The following is a 19144-nucleotide window of genomic DNA, read 5'->3' as shown; positions in this document are numbered from 1 at the left end:
TCATTACATATTTACTAATAATAATTTAGATGTGAATATTTAATGACTAGAACACAAGGATGTTGTAGATTACCAGATGTTTGATGGTGTAGAAACATTATCTGTGTCCAGATCAGGAGTCTCCATCTTTATATATTAGTAAAGTTTACACACAAACACACAGCTGAGTCCTGAAGAGTCTGATCTCTTCTGATGGAATGGATCACACTCTTAGAAAACACACAAAGTCACAGTGAGGCTGAATTTAAACCTGTACACATACACACACAAACATACTTGCACACACACACAGACATATATACACACACAGACACACACACCACACATTCTGATCACCATTCAGATATTTCCGTGTTTTATCATGATCAGGGTCACACACACACGCACACACACAAACACACACACAGACACTCACATAGACACACATATCCACACACAAGCACCCACACACACGCACGCACGCACGCACGCACACACCTATCCATGCGCACGCACCCATTCATGCACACGCACGCACACATCCACGCACGCACACATCCATGCACGCACACACACGCACGCACACACCCATTCACGCGCACACACCCATCCATGCACACGCACACACACACATCCACGCTCACACACACACACACACACACACACACACACACACACACACACACACACACACACACACACACACACACACACACACACGCATCCACGCACGCACACATCCACACACACTAACTGGAGCTTGTTTATGCTCCTACTGGAACATCCAGACAGTAAAGCATTACAATAATCCAACCTAGAGGTAACAAACACATGAACTAGTGTTTCTGCATCATGTAATGACATCATATTTCTTATCTTAGTAATATTACTGAGATAAAGAAGGCTAACATTGTGGTATTATTTATGTGAGCTTCAGATGAGAGACCGGTATCAATAATCACACCGAGGTCTTTTACTGCTGCACATGATGTAATAGAAAGACCATCCAGAGTTACTCTGTAATCAGAAAGCTTACTTCTGTCTGTCTGTGGTCCTGGTACAAGAACTTCTGTGTGTCAGAGTTAAACAGGAGGAAGTTAGTAAGCGTCCACTGTCTGATGCCCTTCACACAATCTTCAGTCTTATTAAACTGGTGACTCACATCTGACTACAGCTCAGCATTTAACACAATAGTGCCTGCCACACTTGTAGCGAAGCTCCAGACTCTGGGATTAAACAGATCTCTGTGCAACTGGATTCTGGACTTCCTGACAGGCAGAAGTCAGGTGGTGAGAATGGGCAGCAATACTTCATCAGTGCTCCTCAGGGCTGTGTCCTCAGCCCACTCCTGAATTCCCTGTATACACACGACTGTACAGCCACACACAGCTCCAACGTCATCGTCAAATTCGCTGATGATACAACGGTGATAGGCCTGATCACCGACAACGATGAGACGGCCTACAGAGAAGAGGTGAGCACCCTGACTAAATGGTGTCAGAAGAAGTTTGGAATGGGCCCCAGCATCCTCAGAACATTCTACACCTGGACTATAGAGAGCATCCTGGCGGGCTGCATCACCGCCTGGTTTGGAAACAGCACCGCTGGCAACCGTAAAGCTCTGAAAAGGGTCGTGCGAACTGCCAGCCACATTGTTGGAGGTGAGCTTCCCTCCCTCCAGGACACCTACAACAGGCGGTGTATAAGAAAAGCTCGGAGGATCACTAATGACTCCAGCCACCCGTCCCACAGACTGCTCTTTCTGCTCCCCTCATTAAGACGTCTACGCAGCATCCGATCCCGCACCAGTCGACTGAGGGATAGCTTTTTGTCTTATCTGACAATAAGCTATCAGTACCACAGGACATTTCTGTATCTGTACAGTCTGTTGCAACTTACATGATACATATATATTACATGTATATAATACTTATACTTATATATATTATTTATATTTATACTTATACATACATATATGTATGGGTATATATATATGTCTAGTAGTACACTGTGTGTACTGACTATGTATGAGCACATTGCATCCTTTCCACATTTTCCGCATTTGCACATTTCAAATGGTACTGAGCATTTTGCACATTTTTTAACCTGTTTGTAAATTGTTCTATTTATGTTTCTTACTATTGTATGTAAATGGTTCTGCAATTTCTGGAGCTCGCTCTCAAGAATTTCACTCACCATGGCACATGTGCCGTGGTGATGTGACAATAAAGGTGACTTGACTTGACTTGAGCTGAAACATATAGCTGTGTGTCATCAGCATAAGCGGAAGCTAATACCATGTTTATTAATAGATTACTCTAGATACTAGTTAGTTAGCTGTAGTTAAACACTAACTTTACCCATTTTAGATGTAGATGTGGACTGCAGTGTCACTTTAACCATATTGTCTAACTGGTGTTTGTACTTTCAGTATTTATAAAAATGAGAAGGTTCAGTGAAAGCTTTGAGGACGTGTTTGATCATTTGCACTAGTGTGAGTTCATTATGTTTTATTTTATTTCCTTTAGTATCAGCTGTGATTCACTTAGAGTAAAAAGTTGGTCATCTCTGGTCTCAGCACTCAGATCAGAAACCTCCAATCTGAGAGAACTTCATCTGACTGTGAAAACACTGGATCTGTCTGGGAATAAACTCGGAGACTCAGGAGTGAAGAATCTCTCTGCTGGACTGGAGAATCCTCACTGTAAAGTGGAGACACTGAAGTAAGATCATCTCTCTGAGCGTCACAATAACTCACTAAAAGTAGCAGTTATATACAGTGTTGTTTTTCACCTGAAATGTTCTGTAACACTACAACATTCAGAACAAATAGATTAGTCATTAAGTGATGAGTTTTCTACAGAATCACTTAGGAATTAATTAAATAAATCAAAGAGTATATAAGAGAAAAAATCTAAAAATAAAAAGATTAATTATTTTTAAAGCCAGCAAAACTTTTGCAACTCAATAAAAAATTAATATCAATAATTGTAAATAATATAATAATATAATATCACTGGTGCAGCTCCAGGGTCCTGGTCCCACCCATTTGGAGTCCTGGCCCACCTACATAAACTCTGTTATAATGTTAGAATTATTAATAAACCCCAGTTGTCACTCACTATGAGCTGCTGCTTTAAGAAGCTTCATTGAGTGACGTTGCTCAGTAACATTTTTGTGTGGTGTGTAGTCGTGTAACAGACTAGTTTAATAAAGACTTTATCTTCTCTGAAACAGACACCACACTGTGTCTTTACCCCTGAAACTCCTACACTGTAATCAGAGGATATAATAAGATGAAATGTGTTACAGTTTGTGTTTACACTGGAGAACAGTGTCAGAGTGGAGATTGGACTCATCTGAGAGCTGAAGAACAGAACTGCAGTTGGTTTAGGAGTACATGGGGCAACACCAACACAAAGTCATTTTAACTCCAATTAAAACACTCAATACATTTGTTTAATTTATTATTTATTTTTATTTATCTAAAAATTAAAAAGCAAAACTTTTGTAGATCAAATGAACTTATCAATAATTCATGAACAGATCTCTTTCAGCTCATTGTCCTCTTTTTACAGTCATGTAAGTTCTTTTGAGTGACAGCTGATTTTGAGTTTCTTCTCAACCCTGTGCCCACCCTGTTTTACCCAGGACCACCTACTTTTCACTATCTGACAGGAATGTTTTGTTCAGTGTTAATTATACTTTATATAATAAACATATGTTGATGAAGAGTGTGTCATTGTGTCTCTATACAGGTTGTATAAGTGTGGTGTCTCAGATGAAGGCTGTGCTGCTCTGAGACACTGAGGTAAGATCATATATTAAAACATTAATAATAAATCATGGTCTAATCTTCATCCAGGTCGTAATAATAGATAAACACTGTGTATAAATAAAACACAGTCACAGTTGTTCTTGTCAATACTGAATAAACCATTTACACTTTCACTGTCTGGGGTTAAAAAATACACCAATGAACTAACAACTTCTCCAAAAACTAATTAGAGTCTGACCCTGTTTTAGGTCTGATTACTGACAGTCTGATCTTCTCAAGAAAGATCTGTTCATGTGAACTCGGATTAAAACAGAGATTTTGTTGAGATGTGAAACAGAGAAAAGTTACAGAAAACATTTACATTTATCTTTTATTTCTCACATACACAACCATACACAGTACAACATGTAGTGATTTTTTTTTAAACTGTCTGTGATTTAAGCATAAAATAAAATAGAATAATAAAAAAGAAAATAGAATAAAAATAGAATAGATGTAACAAATAAGAATCAGTTTAATGGAGTGTAAAAATAAATGTGAATATAGCTGCAAGCAGCGATGGCAGGCCCTCGCACGTTTTTTTATCGCTATACGGTGCCTCCCAGAAAACAATGCACGGTGGATCAAGTGGGTAAATATCAGTGGACTATTTTATGTTGTTACTGACCCATTTGGGGACTGTAGGTAAATGAAACACCATATTTTAAACAAAACGGGGTCGCTGGTGAGCCACTTAAGAGACACACCTTTGTCTGACCTTTTTGTCCACACTTAACAGCCGACAAATGTGATGTTTGTGTCAAATTTCAAGTTAATCTAAGCACGCCAAAAGCCTTAAATATGTCTGAAATAAAAGTACATTTTGACACGATGCCATGAGAACGGTGTTTGAGATATCAAAAATCCCTTCGCAATTTCGCATTAGATTCAATCGCATGAATCCTCTAGGAGGAGTATTTAAAAGTTCATTGCATGCAATTGTGAAAAAATCCACCTTTGTGACTGAAAAAAAAAAATAATAATAATAAACCCGAGCAAAAACAATAGGGCTCCGCACCACTGGTGCTCGGGCCCCAAATATGGATCAGTGGCAGAACAATGTGAGTGTTTTAATAAAGTTCAGATGTGTTAAATACTGCAATATATGAAATATGTTATGTGTAAAATAAAATCTGGCTGATGTATCAGTGTTGTGTATGAAAGTCCAGATAAAGTACAAGTTCTAGTATTATGTGTTGTCCTGGTCTGTAAAGTGTGTGTTACTCAGTCCACAATAATACACACTGTCTACAGTCAGGGTCGACACTCGAGTCCCAGTAAAATGTTCCTGATAAATCAGTGTCTGATAATGTAGATTACAGTAGATATGTCTGAAAATAGGCTTCGTCTTCATCAAACATTAATATTTACATCATGATTTAAAACATGAAGACTGATTGTCATGTTAGCTGAAGTGAAAATATCCTGTACCCTTCAGTCGTAAACCCCGCCCATGATAAGCCCCGCCCACCATAAGCTACGCCCATCACTGTGCCCCAACCCCGCACTGTGCTCCTTTTTCACTTTTCTCAGTAGAAATGTGGACTTGCAGTCAGATGATAATTAATAATCCCACATTGTACCTGAGGACTGAGGAGATGTAACTACCAGACTAACACTTATCACTGTGTTAATGAGTAGTATGTGAATGTGGATTTAGATGAATGACGACTCCCTGTTTTACACATCTGATTTATTTGCCACAGATTTGATCAATAATGTTAAATTGTTAACTGCTAAAAGAAGCTTTTCTTTTCTCTTCTCATTTCTAAACTCTTCTAAAACTGGATGTGATTTAGTCATCAGTGAAAGCTTTTTGAAGTGATTTATTCATTTAGACGACTAGTTAGTTAGTTTTCTTACAAAAATACTAGTCATGGATTTAAGGTTGTTTAGCTAAAATAGTTTACATGTGTAATTGTAGTAAAGATCTTTACAGTGAAATAAAATGTAAAACTGAAATAATAAAATGATCTGCAGCACAAAGTTACATTCATGTTTCTTATATTATATAATGAACAACAAAGAAATGAATAAGTAAGTGCTTTAAGTAAGTAAGTAAGTAAATAAATAAATAAAGGCTTTCTTGTTGTTTTTGCTTAATAAATAAATAAATAAATAAATAAATAAATAAATAAATAAATAAATAAAAAGTTACATTCATGTTTCTTACATTATATGATGAAAAACAAACAAATAAACAAACAAACATAAAAAAATAAATAAATGAAGAAATGAAGAAATAAATAAATAAAGGCTTTGTTGGTGTTTTTGCAAAAAAAAAAAAAAAAAAAAATAGATCAAAGTGATTAAACACTAGAAACGTCCCTGTGTACAACCAGTGAAGAGTGTGTCATTGTGTCTCTATACAGGTTGTATAAGTGTGGTGTCTCAGATGAAGGCTGTGCTGCTCTGTCTCCAGCTCTGAGATCAAACCCCTCACACCTGAGAGAACTGAATCTGTCCTGTAATAAACTAGGAGACTCAGGAGTGAAGATTCTCTCTGCTGTACTGGAGAATCCTCACTGTAAACTGGAGACACTGAGGTAAGATCATATATTAAAACATTAATAATAAATCATGGTCTAATCTTCATCCAGGTCATAATAATAGATAAACACATTGTGTATAAATAAAACACAGTCACAGTTGTTCTTGTCAATACTGAATAAACCATTTACACTTTCACAGTCTGGGTTTAAAAAATACACAATTGAACTAAAAACTTCTCCAAAAACTAATTAGAGTCTGACCCTGTTTTAGGTCTGATTACTGACAGTCTGATCTTCTCAAGAAAGATCTGTTCATGTGAACTCGGATTAAAACAGAGATTTTGTTGAGATGTGAAACAGAGAAAAGTTACAGAAAAACATTTACATTAATATTTTATTTCTCACATACACAACCATACACAGTACGACATGTAGTGAAATGTTTTTAATCTGTCTGTGATTTAAACATAAAATAAAATAGAATAATAAAAAAGAAAATAGAATAAAAATAAAATAGATGTAACAAATAAGAATCAGTTTAATGGAGTGTAAAAATAAATGTGAATATGGATCAGTGGCAGAACAATGTGAGTGTTTTTTAATAAAGTTCAGATGTGTTAAATACTGCAATATATGAACTATGTTATGTGTAAAATAAACTCTGGCTGATGTCTCAGTGTTGTGTATGAAAGTCCAGAAAAAGTCCAAGTTCTACTCTTATGTGTTGTCCTGGTCTGTAAAGTGTGTGTTACTCAGTCCACAATAATACACACTGTCTACATCAGGGTCGACACTCGAGCCCCAGTAAAATGTTCCTGATAAATCAGTGTCTGATGATGTAGATTACAGTAGATATGTCTGAAAATAGGCTTCATCTTCATCAGACATTAATATTTACATCATGATTTAAAACATGAAGACTGATTGTCATGTTAGCTGAAGTGAAAATATACTATACCCTTCAGTCACAAGCCACGCCCATTACAAGCCACGCCCATAATAAACCAAGCCCATCACTGTGCTCCGACCATCACTGTGCCCTGCATTGTCACTCTGTCGCCTCACTGTACCCCACCCTCTTTACTGACCCCATGCCCCGCCGCCTCAATGTACCATTCCTCTTTACTGTACCTCCCTACCATTCCCCGCCCCATCACTGTGCCCCCCCTCACTGTGGCCCCCCCCCCCCCCCCGTGCTCCTTTTTTCACTTTTCTCAGTAGAAATGTGGACTTGCAGTCAGATGATAATTAATAATCCCACATTGTACCTGAGGACTGAGGAGATGTAACTACCAGACTAACACTTATCACTGTGTTAATGAGTAGTATGTGAATGTGGATTTAGATGAATGACGACTTCCTGTTTTACACATCTGATTTATTTGCCACAGATTTGATCAATAATGTTAAATTGTTAACTGCTAAAAGAAGCTTTTCTTTTCTCTTCTCATTTCTAAACTCTTCTAAAACTGGATGTTGTTGTAAAATATCTTAGTAGAAATAATTAAAATATTATTCCTTACAATACTATAACCAAAGTAAAGTATTAGGCCTTGCAAAATATTACAATTGCTGTCATAAGACATATGTAGGTGATGTTGTAGGCCAAAGATGTTGATTGCAACCAGATTCGGGGCTGTCAGGCCTAGTCAGTCTGAGCACACTTGTAATAACAACTTGTTATGTAGAAGGGAAAATACCATTGTTCCCAGACCTTATCTCATAAATTGTTATGGAAAATGAAGAATACCATGGTTCTCAGACCTTGGTCCATAGCAATAACATGTTATGTAGAATGAAAAAAACAGTGGTCCACAGACCTAGGCCCTGAAAAATAAGGGGAGGAAAATCCATAAATGGGCATGTGGTGCTCATAAACTTGTGCAGACTGAAGAAGGCCCAGGTGTTTAGTCTGAGGTCATTAAAAATAAGGGGAGGAAAATCCATAAATGGGCATATGGGTGAAAGGTAATGGGAAATAAGGGGAAATTGGGTCAGTGTATTTAGAAAACATAGGAGGTAATGCCGGTAAATAAGGTGATATGGCACATGGGCTCTTAGGAGCGCCAGAGTATATATTGAGAAGATATCTGAGGTTTTTTTTTGGTTCTTCGGGGGCGGGGGTGTGTGTGCGCGTATGTGGGCGCATGACCGTGTCCGCGGGTCAAGGTGGGTGTTTTTATTTTCGCAAGGACGTCGCCAGAGTTTTTGTTTCTTTTTTGATTGATTTGGCATGACATGCTCTTTTGGGGGTTTTAATTTGTTACTTTTAATTTGGCAATTTGTTACTTTTAATTTGGCAATTTGATACTTTTAATTTGGCAATTTGATACTTTTAATTTGGCAAATTATAATTTGTTGGCTGATTGACCACAATAAAGAAGTTTGCTCATTCTCATCCAGGTCTGAGGAGTTTTCTCAGTATTTTTGTAGTAATTATAGAGTTAACAGTTAAGTTTAACTAAAACAGTCTTTAGTAACCAAAAAGTCTAAGTGTGGAGATCACCCTGTGATGTGTCGACTTGGAGACCGGCTCTGAGTTCCGATAATGTGATTTAGTCATCAGTGAAAGCTTTTTGAAGTGATTTATTCATTTAGACGACTAGTTAGTTAGTTTTCTTACAAAAATACTAGTTGTGGATTTAAGGTTGTTTAGCTAAAAAAGTTTACATGTGTAATTGTAGTAAAGATCTTTATAGTGAAATAAAATGTAAAACTGAAATAATAAAATGATCTGCAGCTCAAAGTTACATCCATGTTTTGATATAAAACAAACAAACAAATAAATAAATAAAGGCTTTGTTGGTGTTTTTGACAAATAATAAAAAAAAAATCTGTGTTTTCAGGTTTCTGTAAAATTCTTGTGAGCCTGTGATCAAAGTGATTAAACACTAGAAACGTCCCTGTGTACAACCAGTGAAGAGTGTGTCATTGTGTATCTATACAGGTTGTATAAGTGTGGTGTCTCAGATGAAGGCTGTGCTGCTCTGACTTCAGCTCTGAGATCAAACCCCTCACACCTGAGAGAACTGGATCTGTCTGAGAATAAACTAAGGGACTCAGGAGTGAAGAGTCTCTCTGCTGTACTGGAGAATCCTCACTGTAAACTGGAGACAGTGAGGTAAGATCATATATTAAAACATTAATAATAAATCACGGTCTAATCTTCATCCAGGTCGTAATAATAGATAAACACATTGTGTATAAATAAAACACAGTCACAGTTGTTCTTGTCAATACTGAATAAACCATTTACACTTTCACTGTCTGGGGTTAAAAAATACACCAATGAACTAACAACTTCTCCAAAAACTAATTAGAGTCTGACCCTGTTTTAGGTCTGATTACTGACAGTCTGATCTTCTCAAGAAAGATCTGTTCATGTGAACTCGGATTAAAACCGAGATTTTGTTGAGATGTGAAGCAGAGAAAAGTTACAGAAAACATTTACATTAATATTTTATTTCTCACATACACAACCATACACAGTACGACACGTAGTGAAATGTTTTTAATCTGTCTGTGATTTAAACATCAAATAAAATAGGATAATAAAAAAGAAAATAGAATAAAAATAGAATAGATGTAACAAATAGAAATGTAAGAATCAGTTTAATGGAGTGTAAAAATAAATGTGAATATGGATCAGTGGCAGAACAATGTGAGAGTTTTAATAAAGTTCAGATGTGTTAAATACTGCAATATATGAACTATGCAGTGTTGTAATGTAACTGAGTACAAATACTTCGTTACTGTACTTAAGTAGAAATGTCACGTATCTGTACTTTACTTCACTATATAAATTTATGTCAACTTTCACTTTTACTCCACTACATTTCCTAAATAAAATGTGTACTTTTACTCCGTTATATTTCCACTAAGCATCTTCGTTACTCATTACCACAAAATAAAATCAGAAGAAATGTGTGTGACTGTAATAAGGGAGGTTTGGTGTATCACTGCTCCTAGATTACATTACGCTCCACACGCTGTATGGAGAAGCACAGGTACGCATAGCGTATAGCGTGATCAAAGTGATTAAACACTATAAACGTCCCTGTGTACAACCATTGAAGAGTGTGTCATTGTGTCTCCCTACAGGTTGTATAATTGTGGTGTCTCAGATGAAGGCTGTGCTGCTCTGACTTCAGCTCTGAGATCAAACCCCTCACACCTGAGAGATCTGAATCTGTACTATAATAATCTAGGAGACTCAGTAAAGAAGCTGCTGCCTGATCTTAAGGATGATAAACATTACAAACTACAGACACTGGAGTGAGTAATGACCTGTTAATAAAAGTTTACCCTCATTATCATTACACATTGATACACATCACATTTCTTTTCAATAACTTTCACATTATCAGGTTAGAAAATGTCGCTATATTCTGTTTAATCAGAATTTTTCTAACGATTCTCTTTAATGCTCTTTTGTGTTCAGTAGTGTGTTGATGTAAAATTCATGTGAAGGCAGAAAACAGGGATTCAGACAGTCTACAAAAAGTCACCAATGAGTTGATGAGAGTGATTGTTAATGAACATTGTGTCTTCTGTCATTCCTGTAAAATTCACCTGAGTTTGTTCTTAAAGTCTGCACTTAAATATAAATGTAGAACAAGATCTAAATGACACAGTAGTGTTTGTTATATAAAAAAGCTCCTGTGATTGGATAAGAGCAGTGATGTGATGGGTAAAGGTCTGCTCATTATCCTGTTAGAACTTGTGGAAGTTCTCATTTGTTCTAGTTAAATGTTAGAACACAGATGTTAGTAAGAATGAAGAAATGTTGATTGATTCATTATAAACAGGAGATGATAATGTTTCTGTTGGAGCAGAGATGATTACATGCTGTTGATCATGAAGAACCACAGTCCACTTTGTGCTGATTAATTCACATGTTTTTCTTTCAGATTCTGGCTCTATTGAATATCTGTGTGTGATGAAGACTCCAGTGTTCCTGCATTACCATGATGGAGAATAGAGAACATGTTTATTAACACATCACTCATTTAGTTCTAACACATTAAACACACAGAGACGTGAGAAGTGTGTGTTCATCGTGTACAGTGAATCAGACTAAACACAATTCTACACTGAGTTTATAATGACCTCTGATCCCTGGATAAAATTCCCTGGACCTCAATCCCATAAAAATCTGAGGGATTATTTGTAACAGCAGGTGAAAACCCACATGAACTCGAGCTGAACCCTGTTCATTTTACTGTTTGTGTGATTTATTATTTGCTTATTATTGTGATATAATTTACACTTTTTACACATGTATACTAATAACTATATTACTGGATACATAACTAAAATTTTATTCAGGGTTCGTACGGTCATGAAAAACCAGGAAAAGGAAAAGTCATGGATTTTTAAAATGACAATTTTCAGACCTGTATAAGTTTTGAAAAAATAAATCAACCCAGAGAGTTTTGGAACAGTCATGGAAAAATTGTTTAACAATCTCTGTACAGTATATTTGAATATAGTTGATAATATTGGTTAAATTACAATAGTTAAGGTTCGCATGATCCATTTCGTGATGTTCTCTGCGTGGGGTATCGCAGTTTCAGCTAGCGATGGTACACTGAAAAAAATGATTTGTCAAGTCATCTTGTTGCATTGACTCAGTTAAGTTGAGCATCCATTAGGAGTTAAGTTCACTCAACTTTTATTCATTTGCTGAAATTATTGAGCCAACCTACCGAATCATTTAAAGAGCATTTAAAATCTTTAGTTAAGTCAACTAAAAAACCTATTGGTAAAACACAATTCTTATGTTTTCACAACAATAGATCTAGTCTAATTGACATAAAATAGTCATTTTTCCTCAACATAACTGTTTGAGTTTACTGGACTTCATTGGTTTGACAAGTAGTTCTGGATATCTAACCAGATTTTTTAATGAAATCAACACAACTGCAAAATACAAACTCAGCATTTATTTTTTAAACAGATACATTGCATCCAAAAACAGAGAAGTGAAGAATTCTTTCAAAGATATAAAAACACTAGACAAGAAAAACCTTCACATATACACAGCTTACACAAACAGACGCAAACGTCTGTATGCACAGACCCAGATCTTAGAGCCAAAATAGTACAAATAACTCTCCTTGTCATCAGATATTCATTGCAAGAACAAGTGTACTTGAATAATTCACAATAAGCTGTGTTAAACTTTACATTAAATTGTTCAAAAACTGTCTTCAATTCCCAATCATAGAAAAAAAAAACAAGGAAAGAGGAAGCAGTACAAGCTAACAAGAAAACCATCAGTTTAAAAAGATTTCAAGAATACCATTTTCCCACTTAAAACAATGAGATCTAAAAATAAAAATGCTCTTAAAATTTAAACCAGCACAAGGAATAAACAGTAGCAAAATGGAAAAAAGGTTTTGTTTGTTTTCTGTCTTATCGCAGCAACTTGGTCTTCAAAGAGTGAACTCTTGTGGTGCAAGAGTCTGATCCAACTCCAATAAACAGCCGCTGTATCACTTCAAAAGTGAATTTTAGTTCCTTTGGATAGTCAAGATTTAATGCGTACACCAGGCCCATCAGGTTCAGAAAAGCATTAAGCATTACCACGTCTTCCTCAATCACCAGGGCAACATCATTGTAGAATGCTGGGAGAGGTTCATCACATTTTCCACAACCACAAGAATTCCAATCACCACGCCATTGATCACATCCTCTTCACGATCACTGGGCTTTATAGAATGTAAACAAAACAAGGTATTGTTACTTAAAAGCAATTACACGATTATAGTCCCAGTCCCCTTCAAATTGAGAGATCTAATGTTCAATTTTCCCTGGTTTTGCCTTACATGTTTTAGTTGACCTCGCATATCTTCATGAATTTTGAAGGAGTCTCTCGCATGTACCATGGCAGACCTAGCAATGCTGCTGTCCTCATCTTTTGGTTTGTTGTCTGTAAAATATAATGGTTAAAGTACCAGCTTTATTCTTTCAATACTTTGTTTTTCTTTATCATTTCTCCCCCTCCCTCGTTCCTCGATGCTTTTGAAAAAATGAAAACTTTTTTTTTTTAATTTACACTTGTATACTTTTATTGTAAATAAATTGACAATGATGTGTGAAACAACAGTTGTTTGTTAACTTTCTGTTCACCAAAATAAGATTTAATAGTGGATGTAACACACTCATGTTACTTAATTCAGGGGTGTCTAATCCTGCTCCTGGAGAGAAAAAAAATGTATTGTAGAGTTTAACTCCAACCTGGTTCAACACACCTGCCTGGAAGTTTAAAGTGATCCTGAACACCTTAATTAGCAGATTTGGTGTGTTTAATTGGGGTTGAAGCTGAACTCTGCAGGATCTTGGCTCCCCAGGAGCAGGATTGAGTATACATGCCTTAAATTCATTGGGGATATAACAATAATTTAAAGATTTTAATGGATAGGTTACCAAAGATAATTGTCATTTACTCATTTACATTTTTTCGACTATCTCAGCAAAGGCAGCAGTCAATTCATTGGTTAATACACAATTGTGCTTAACTAATACACTTTCAATTATTCTTGGAGTGAACTCTTGTACTGTACAATTGATTAAACACTGCAAAGCTCATTTACAATTTCCTGTGTGGTGGAGACATGTAGAGTTGTTTGCATGCGAAGTAACAGTGATGCTACTTTGTGTTTAATCAAATCCTGTAAGTCTTGAACATCTATTTCACTATCTACTGTTGAGCAATCCAGGCTGAATGAAGGGGTTTCAGACTCTGCACTTTCAGGGTTTGAATTACCAGAAATGCAAGTTTGATACAAGTCTGTTCGAAAATCTTTAAGAGTGCTGTCGCGATGATGCCTACTTTTATAAGCACGGAAAGTCTTGAAAGGGGCACCTCGCTTGCTCTTTCTTTTTAACGTGTGTTTTAAGATGTGCAAAATACTGTATAAGACTGCAAGCCTCTGAAAAGTTACACAGTGCTTTAAGCAATTTTGAGGAGGCTTGAACACACTGACTATGGTTGCAAGCTAAATGCTTCTTCAGAGACAGTTCACTCCTAAATGTGCATACTCAATCTTTATACGTAGACGCATGGGAGTGGACAGTGACATGCCTGATGGAAGTGTCTCTGCTTGTAATGTGTGATTAGGGCATGCTGGTTGGGTGAGGAAAATCTACAAATCTTGCAACACCACCTCATTGATATGGAGTTGAGCTTCCACTCTACTTGCACTGCACTGATCCTGCAAATAAAATTAAAAAAAACAGTAATCAAACTCCATCAAAGTATACATACACTTTAAACACAGAAATATTCACTGAACATCTTACAGTACTTACCAAATACAATGAGGAAAAAAATATAAACACTATTTCTATGACTGGGTGATACATTGAATATTATAGTGATGATATTGCTGGCAATATGAAATGAAGCAACGCTGTAAATATAGCTTTTATTAGGTGAAAATGTTTCTAAATTTCATGATTCTTCAGGGCTTCATAGATAACACAAATGACAAAAGTTTAATGATGCGATTATTAAGTTGTGCTCAGATGTATGTTTCTTAAACGATAAAATAAAAATGCAAATTTCTCATTAAACAGAAATATGGAGTATCGGAGGTGCTTCGAATATTACTGATCATTCAGTGTTTCTTTGATAAAAACAATAATGACATCTGTAAGTGCACTATATGCTTGACTGTTATTTTGTATCTTTTTTGGAATGCATTTCTGGGTATTGGTGCTTCATTGGGGTTCAAGTGCATTCAATAAATGTGATCAAGGAACAAGTGGAACGCATCAGCAATGCTTCTTCCTGCTACTTTCCCTCTCAGCGGTTATAGGTTGCCGCTACATTCAAGTCAACAGAAAAGCTTGGGAGTGTGGATGCAATTGGAAATGGCTTCCTCTGCTCACTGTGTTTGAATTAAGGCGACTCATCACCACAAATACTTATCGCATGATAACGACAATCAAGGTATGTCCGCGATTTCAATTATTGTGAGCTGTGTTTTCTGCTGCTGTGGAAGACGCCGCGCTGTTTGGAATTGAGTTCACACCTTTGTTGTGTTAATGAACTCTAGATATAGAGCAAGATATGGAGCAAAACGCGGATATTGGCAAGCAAGACGCTGATGGCGGCGAGCCAGGTGGTGAGCAAGCTGATAGTGGCAAACGAGAGCATAAGCTCACGGCTAAGGCCTTGGCAGCAAAAACTGATTCGCTACAAAAGGATCGGAAAACTAAAGTGAATAAAGTGAAGAGTATGATTGGACCCAAGAAGGAAATGTGATGACAATGCATCTCAATTAAGCACAATGTTTGAAAACATGCAACTGATTATGTCTGATGCAATTGTGTCACATAAATGTTTACACTCTCTTGTACCTCCTGAACAAAGCAAACAAAATTAATGGTTTGATGTTATTTGTACCCGTTATCAGGGTTTTTTGGAGGATATGGAATTATGGCTCTTTGAAGCTAAGAAACCAAAACACTGTGTGGAAGCTTATAACACTCATGAACCAGTCATCGTAGCACAAATGACAAGCCTGTACAATCTGAGTCTGGTGATTGTAATGACGATGTTCAACCAAATGACAGTGTTTCAAATACAAGCAAAAAAGGCTCTTCTGGAGTAATGTCCCATGGATCTCGATCCAGCCACTCTTCTGTGTCATCTGCACCTCTTAAGGCTGAAGCAGAATTGGCTGCATTATTGGCTGCTCAACAAATGTTACACAGGAAACATACATTGGAGGAGCAAGAAGAACAACTGAGGAAAATAAGAGAGAAACTGAAGTTGGAAACCAAGCTGGCTGAGTCAATGGCTAGAGTAAAAGTGTATCAAAATGCAAAACTGGGATCATATACTTCTGCTAACAGAATTAAATCCGGTTCTTATCATATTGATGTGGAAGCACTGATTCCTTCAGATACTGAGCCAGTTGTATCACAAACTCTGTCTGTTTATGGAACATCTCAAGCTCATGCTGCACAAGGGATTTCAACTCATGCTCAAACTCAAGTACAACAACCGTCAACCAGACCTAAAATACATTCTCAAATTCCTGAATCTAGCATGCCATTATTGGACAATCAGAATAATGGATACGGAACCGGTAATGGAACAAGTCCTCTAAATGACCTCAGTTATATGAACATGTTACAGCTTATTGATAAGCAAAATGAAATAACCACCTTGTTGGTTAAACAGAATAACTTATCTTCACTTCCACCTAGAGAAATACCCTACTTTGATGGAGATCCATTACGCTTTCATGAATTCCTACGCTCATTTGATGAAGTGGTGGAAAAAAGGGCAGATAGTCCAGGTGACTGCTTGCATTTTTTGGAGCAATATACAAGAGGACAGCCCAAAGAAAATGTTCGACTGCATTACAAGGCTATTTGAAGGCAAAAACTTTACTCAAGGAGAATTTTGGAGATGAGGTAAAATTAGCTGCTTCTTATTTGAACAAAGCTCTTTCATGGTGTAGCTGCCGCTAGAGGCAACTCTCATTTTTATATATATAATATATATATTTTCAGTTTGTAATATATGCACTTTACAGTTTTAAGGAAATAAATGTTTAAAATGTTCACATAATAAAACAGCAATATATTTTTGTTAATGTTTATTTATTCTATGTTATTAGTTAAAGCCATAGAAGGGTGAAAGGGAACATATAATTTTGTTTCACTGGGGAATTATTTAATTGTTGCTATCGCTTCCGGGGGGCGCACAAGGTAGAAAAAACGCACGAGGTACGCGCTGGTAATGTCTGTACAGTTGCTCTTGAAATAAGTATTAAGAAGTTAATTTTGATGTTCTTTGTTTAAAGAAGAAGAAGCTGTTAACCCTCAAGTTTATTCCTCTTGAGTTAGAGAGGCCAATAAGTTCTGACGGCATTTGGGCATTTTCGGCATTTTGGAATGTTTAGCATTTTCGTCATTATTGGAGCAAAAAGGCTACAAGACATTTTGAAGACTTGTCCAAAATAAATGTCTGTTGAAACCAAGAACGACCTGAGCCTTTTATTCAACTCGAGGGGAGTAACACATGGAAAGGTATAAAATTTCAAGATACAAAAGCTCTGCAAGAATATGCTCTTTTTCTAAGGAGTTGCTGCAATGCTATTGTGACGGGTCTCCTGCTTCCCTGCTATGGCCGGCCAGTGGGTGGCGCTGTGTTGCTAAATTGGGTGCACCTGTTTCTTGTTATGTCTCTTTATTTAAGTTTGGTGTCGATTGTGTTTAGCAGATATTTTTTTCCGCCTGGGGTCTGTTTGGGTTGTTTTTTGTTTTGTTTCTGTATTATTTAATTATTCGCAATTCTTTGTCAAATAAAAGATTAACTGGTATTCTGGTTTTCACTGCGTCCTCCCTTTTTTTGTCATGACTTGAGCCGGTTGTGACACTATGCAAGGTATGAATTACATGAATGAGTTAAACCTGACTTCCAACATGCAGATCATTCTCTCAAAACTTCAATACAAGTACTGTACAGAGATAAATGGAGAGTTTTGCTACCACTATTTCTCCCATGCATGATGTAAAGGAACACATTAAGACATTAGACAACAACAAATGTATCTTTTGCAATGGAGAACATACATTGAGTGTCATAAACTTTCAAAGAAAGGTCACAGAGAAAAGATGAACTTTCTGAAATTTAAAGGAATATGCTTTGGTTGTTTACAGACTGGACATACCAGCAGAGATTGCAAGAAGAGAAGTACTTGAACCATTTGTAATCTTATTCATCCAGATCTTCATATATTCCCACATGAAAGGTCAGATACTCTGCATACTGTAGGCAATCTGAATTCAAAACAGCCATTGGTAGTGCTATGATTTATTTACAGTCCAATGCTCATACTGGGGCTGGTAAAGACTGCTGTGCATTATCCATTGTTCCTGTGTGTGTCAAGTCAAAAAAGGGAAATAATATTGTGAAAACGTACGCTTTTCTGGATTCAGGCAGCTCTGCTTCCTTTTGTATGGATAGTTTAATGAATAAGCTCAATCTCCCTGGGAAAAAAGTGAATATTCTTCTCTGGACCATAAGTCAAGACAAATCAGTTAGCAGTTATGTCCTGAATGATTTGGAAGTGTCTAGGTTGAATCAAGAACATTATTGCTTATTACCTGAAGTATATACTCAAAATGCTATGCCTGTAACCACGGCTAATATAGCCACACAGAATGATCTTCAGTCTTGGCCACATTTGTGTCACCTGAACTTACCTGGAATAGACTCTGATGTTGAACTGTTGATAGGAGCTAATGTTCCACAGGCATTAGAACCTTGGCAGATCATACGAAGTCAGAATAATGGTCCCTATGCAATAAAAACTATGTTTGGCTGGACAGTTAATGGACCACTTAAAGGAACGGTCACAAATGATGTTGTGGATCGATCTCCTGTTATGGTGAATAGGATTTCGGTACTAAAGTTGGAAGAACTGTTTAAGCAACAGTTTAAAGCGGATTTTCCTGAGACTGCTCATGATGAATAGATTGGATTATCGAGGGAAGATCAACAATTTATGGATTGTGTGTCCCGTTCAGCAAAACTCATTGATGGTTTGATTGATGTTTAGAAACAGTGATGTAATTATGCCAATGAATCGTAAAATTGTGGAGCAGCGTGCTGCACATCTGCAAAGAAGGTTCAATGTGAATCCGATCTTTCATGCAAATTACGTCACCTTTATGGAAGATGTCATCAGTAAAGGTTATGCAGAAAGAGTACCCATGGTTGAGTTGGAAAGATGTGATGGACATCTCTGGTATATACCACATCATGGTGTATACCATCCTAAAAAACACAAAATAAGGGATGTGTTTGATTGTGGAGCTTCTTATCAAG

General features: G+C 36.7%; 1 protein-coding gene and 1 pseudogene across 1 annotated transcript in view; one reads left to right on the top strand and one right to left on the bottom strand.

Annotated features, from left to right (window-relative positions):
• LOC113663787 (NACHT, LRR and PYD domains-containing protein 12-like) overlaps positions 1-19144 on the top strand; it is a 631994-nt gene that overhangs the window by 83244 nt on the left and 529606 nt on the right. Inside the window, exons 9-12 of the mRNA XM_047803868.1 lie at positions 2624-2702; positions 6169-6342; positions 9236-9409; positions 10390-10563. Of these exons, the coding sequence (XP_047659824.1) occupies positions 2624-2702; positions 6169-6342; positions 9236-9409; positions 10390-10563 (601 nt within the window). The remainder of the gene's footprint in view (positions 1-2623; positions 2703-6168; positions 6343-9235; positions 9410-10389; positions 10564-19144) is intronic.
• The window catches only part of LOC113663806, a 589387-nt pseudogene that overhangs the window by 135967 nt on the left and 434276 nt on the right, over positions 1-19144 (bottom strand).

This window comes from Tachysurus fulvidraco, chromosome 19, assembly GCF_022655615.1.
Source record: "Tachysurus fulvidraco isolate hzauxx_2018 chromosome 19, HZAU_PFXX_2.0, whole genome shotgun sequence".
Classification (NCBI taxonomy): Eukaryota; Metazoa; Chordata; class Actinopteri; order Siluriformes; family Bagridae; genus Tachysurus; species Tachysurus fulvidraco.
Note: the sequence above shows the minus strand (reverse complement) of the source record. Positions and strands in the feature narration are given on the sequence as shown.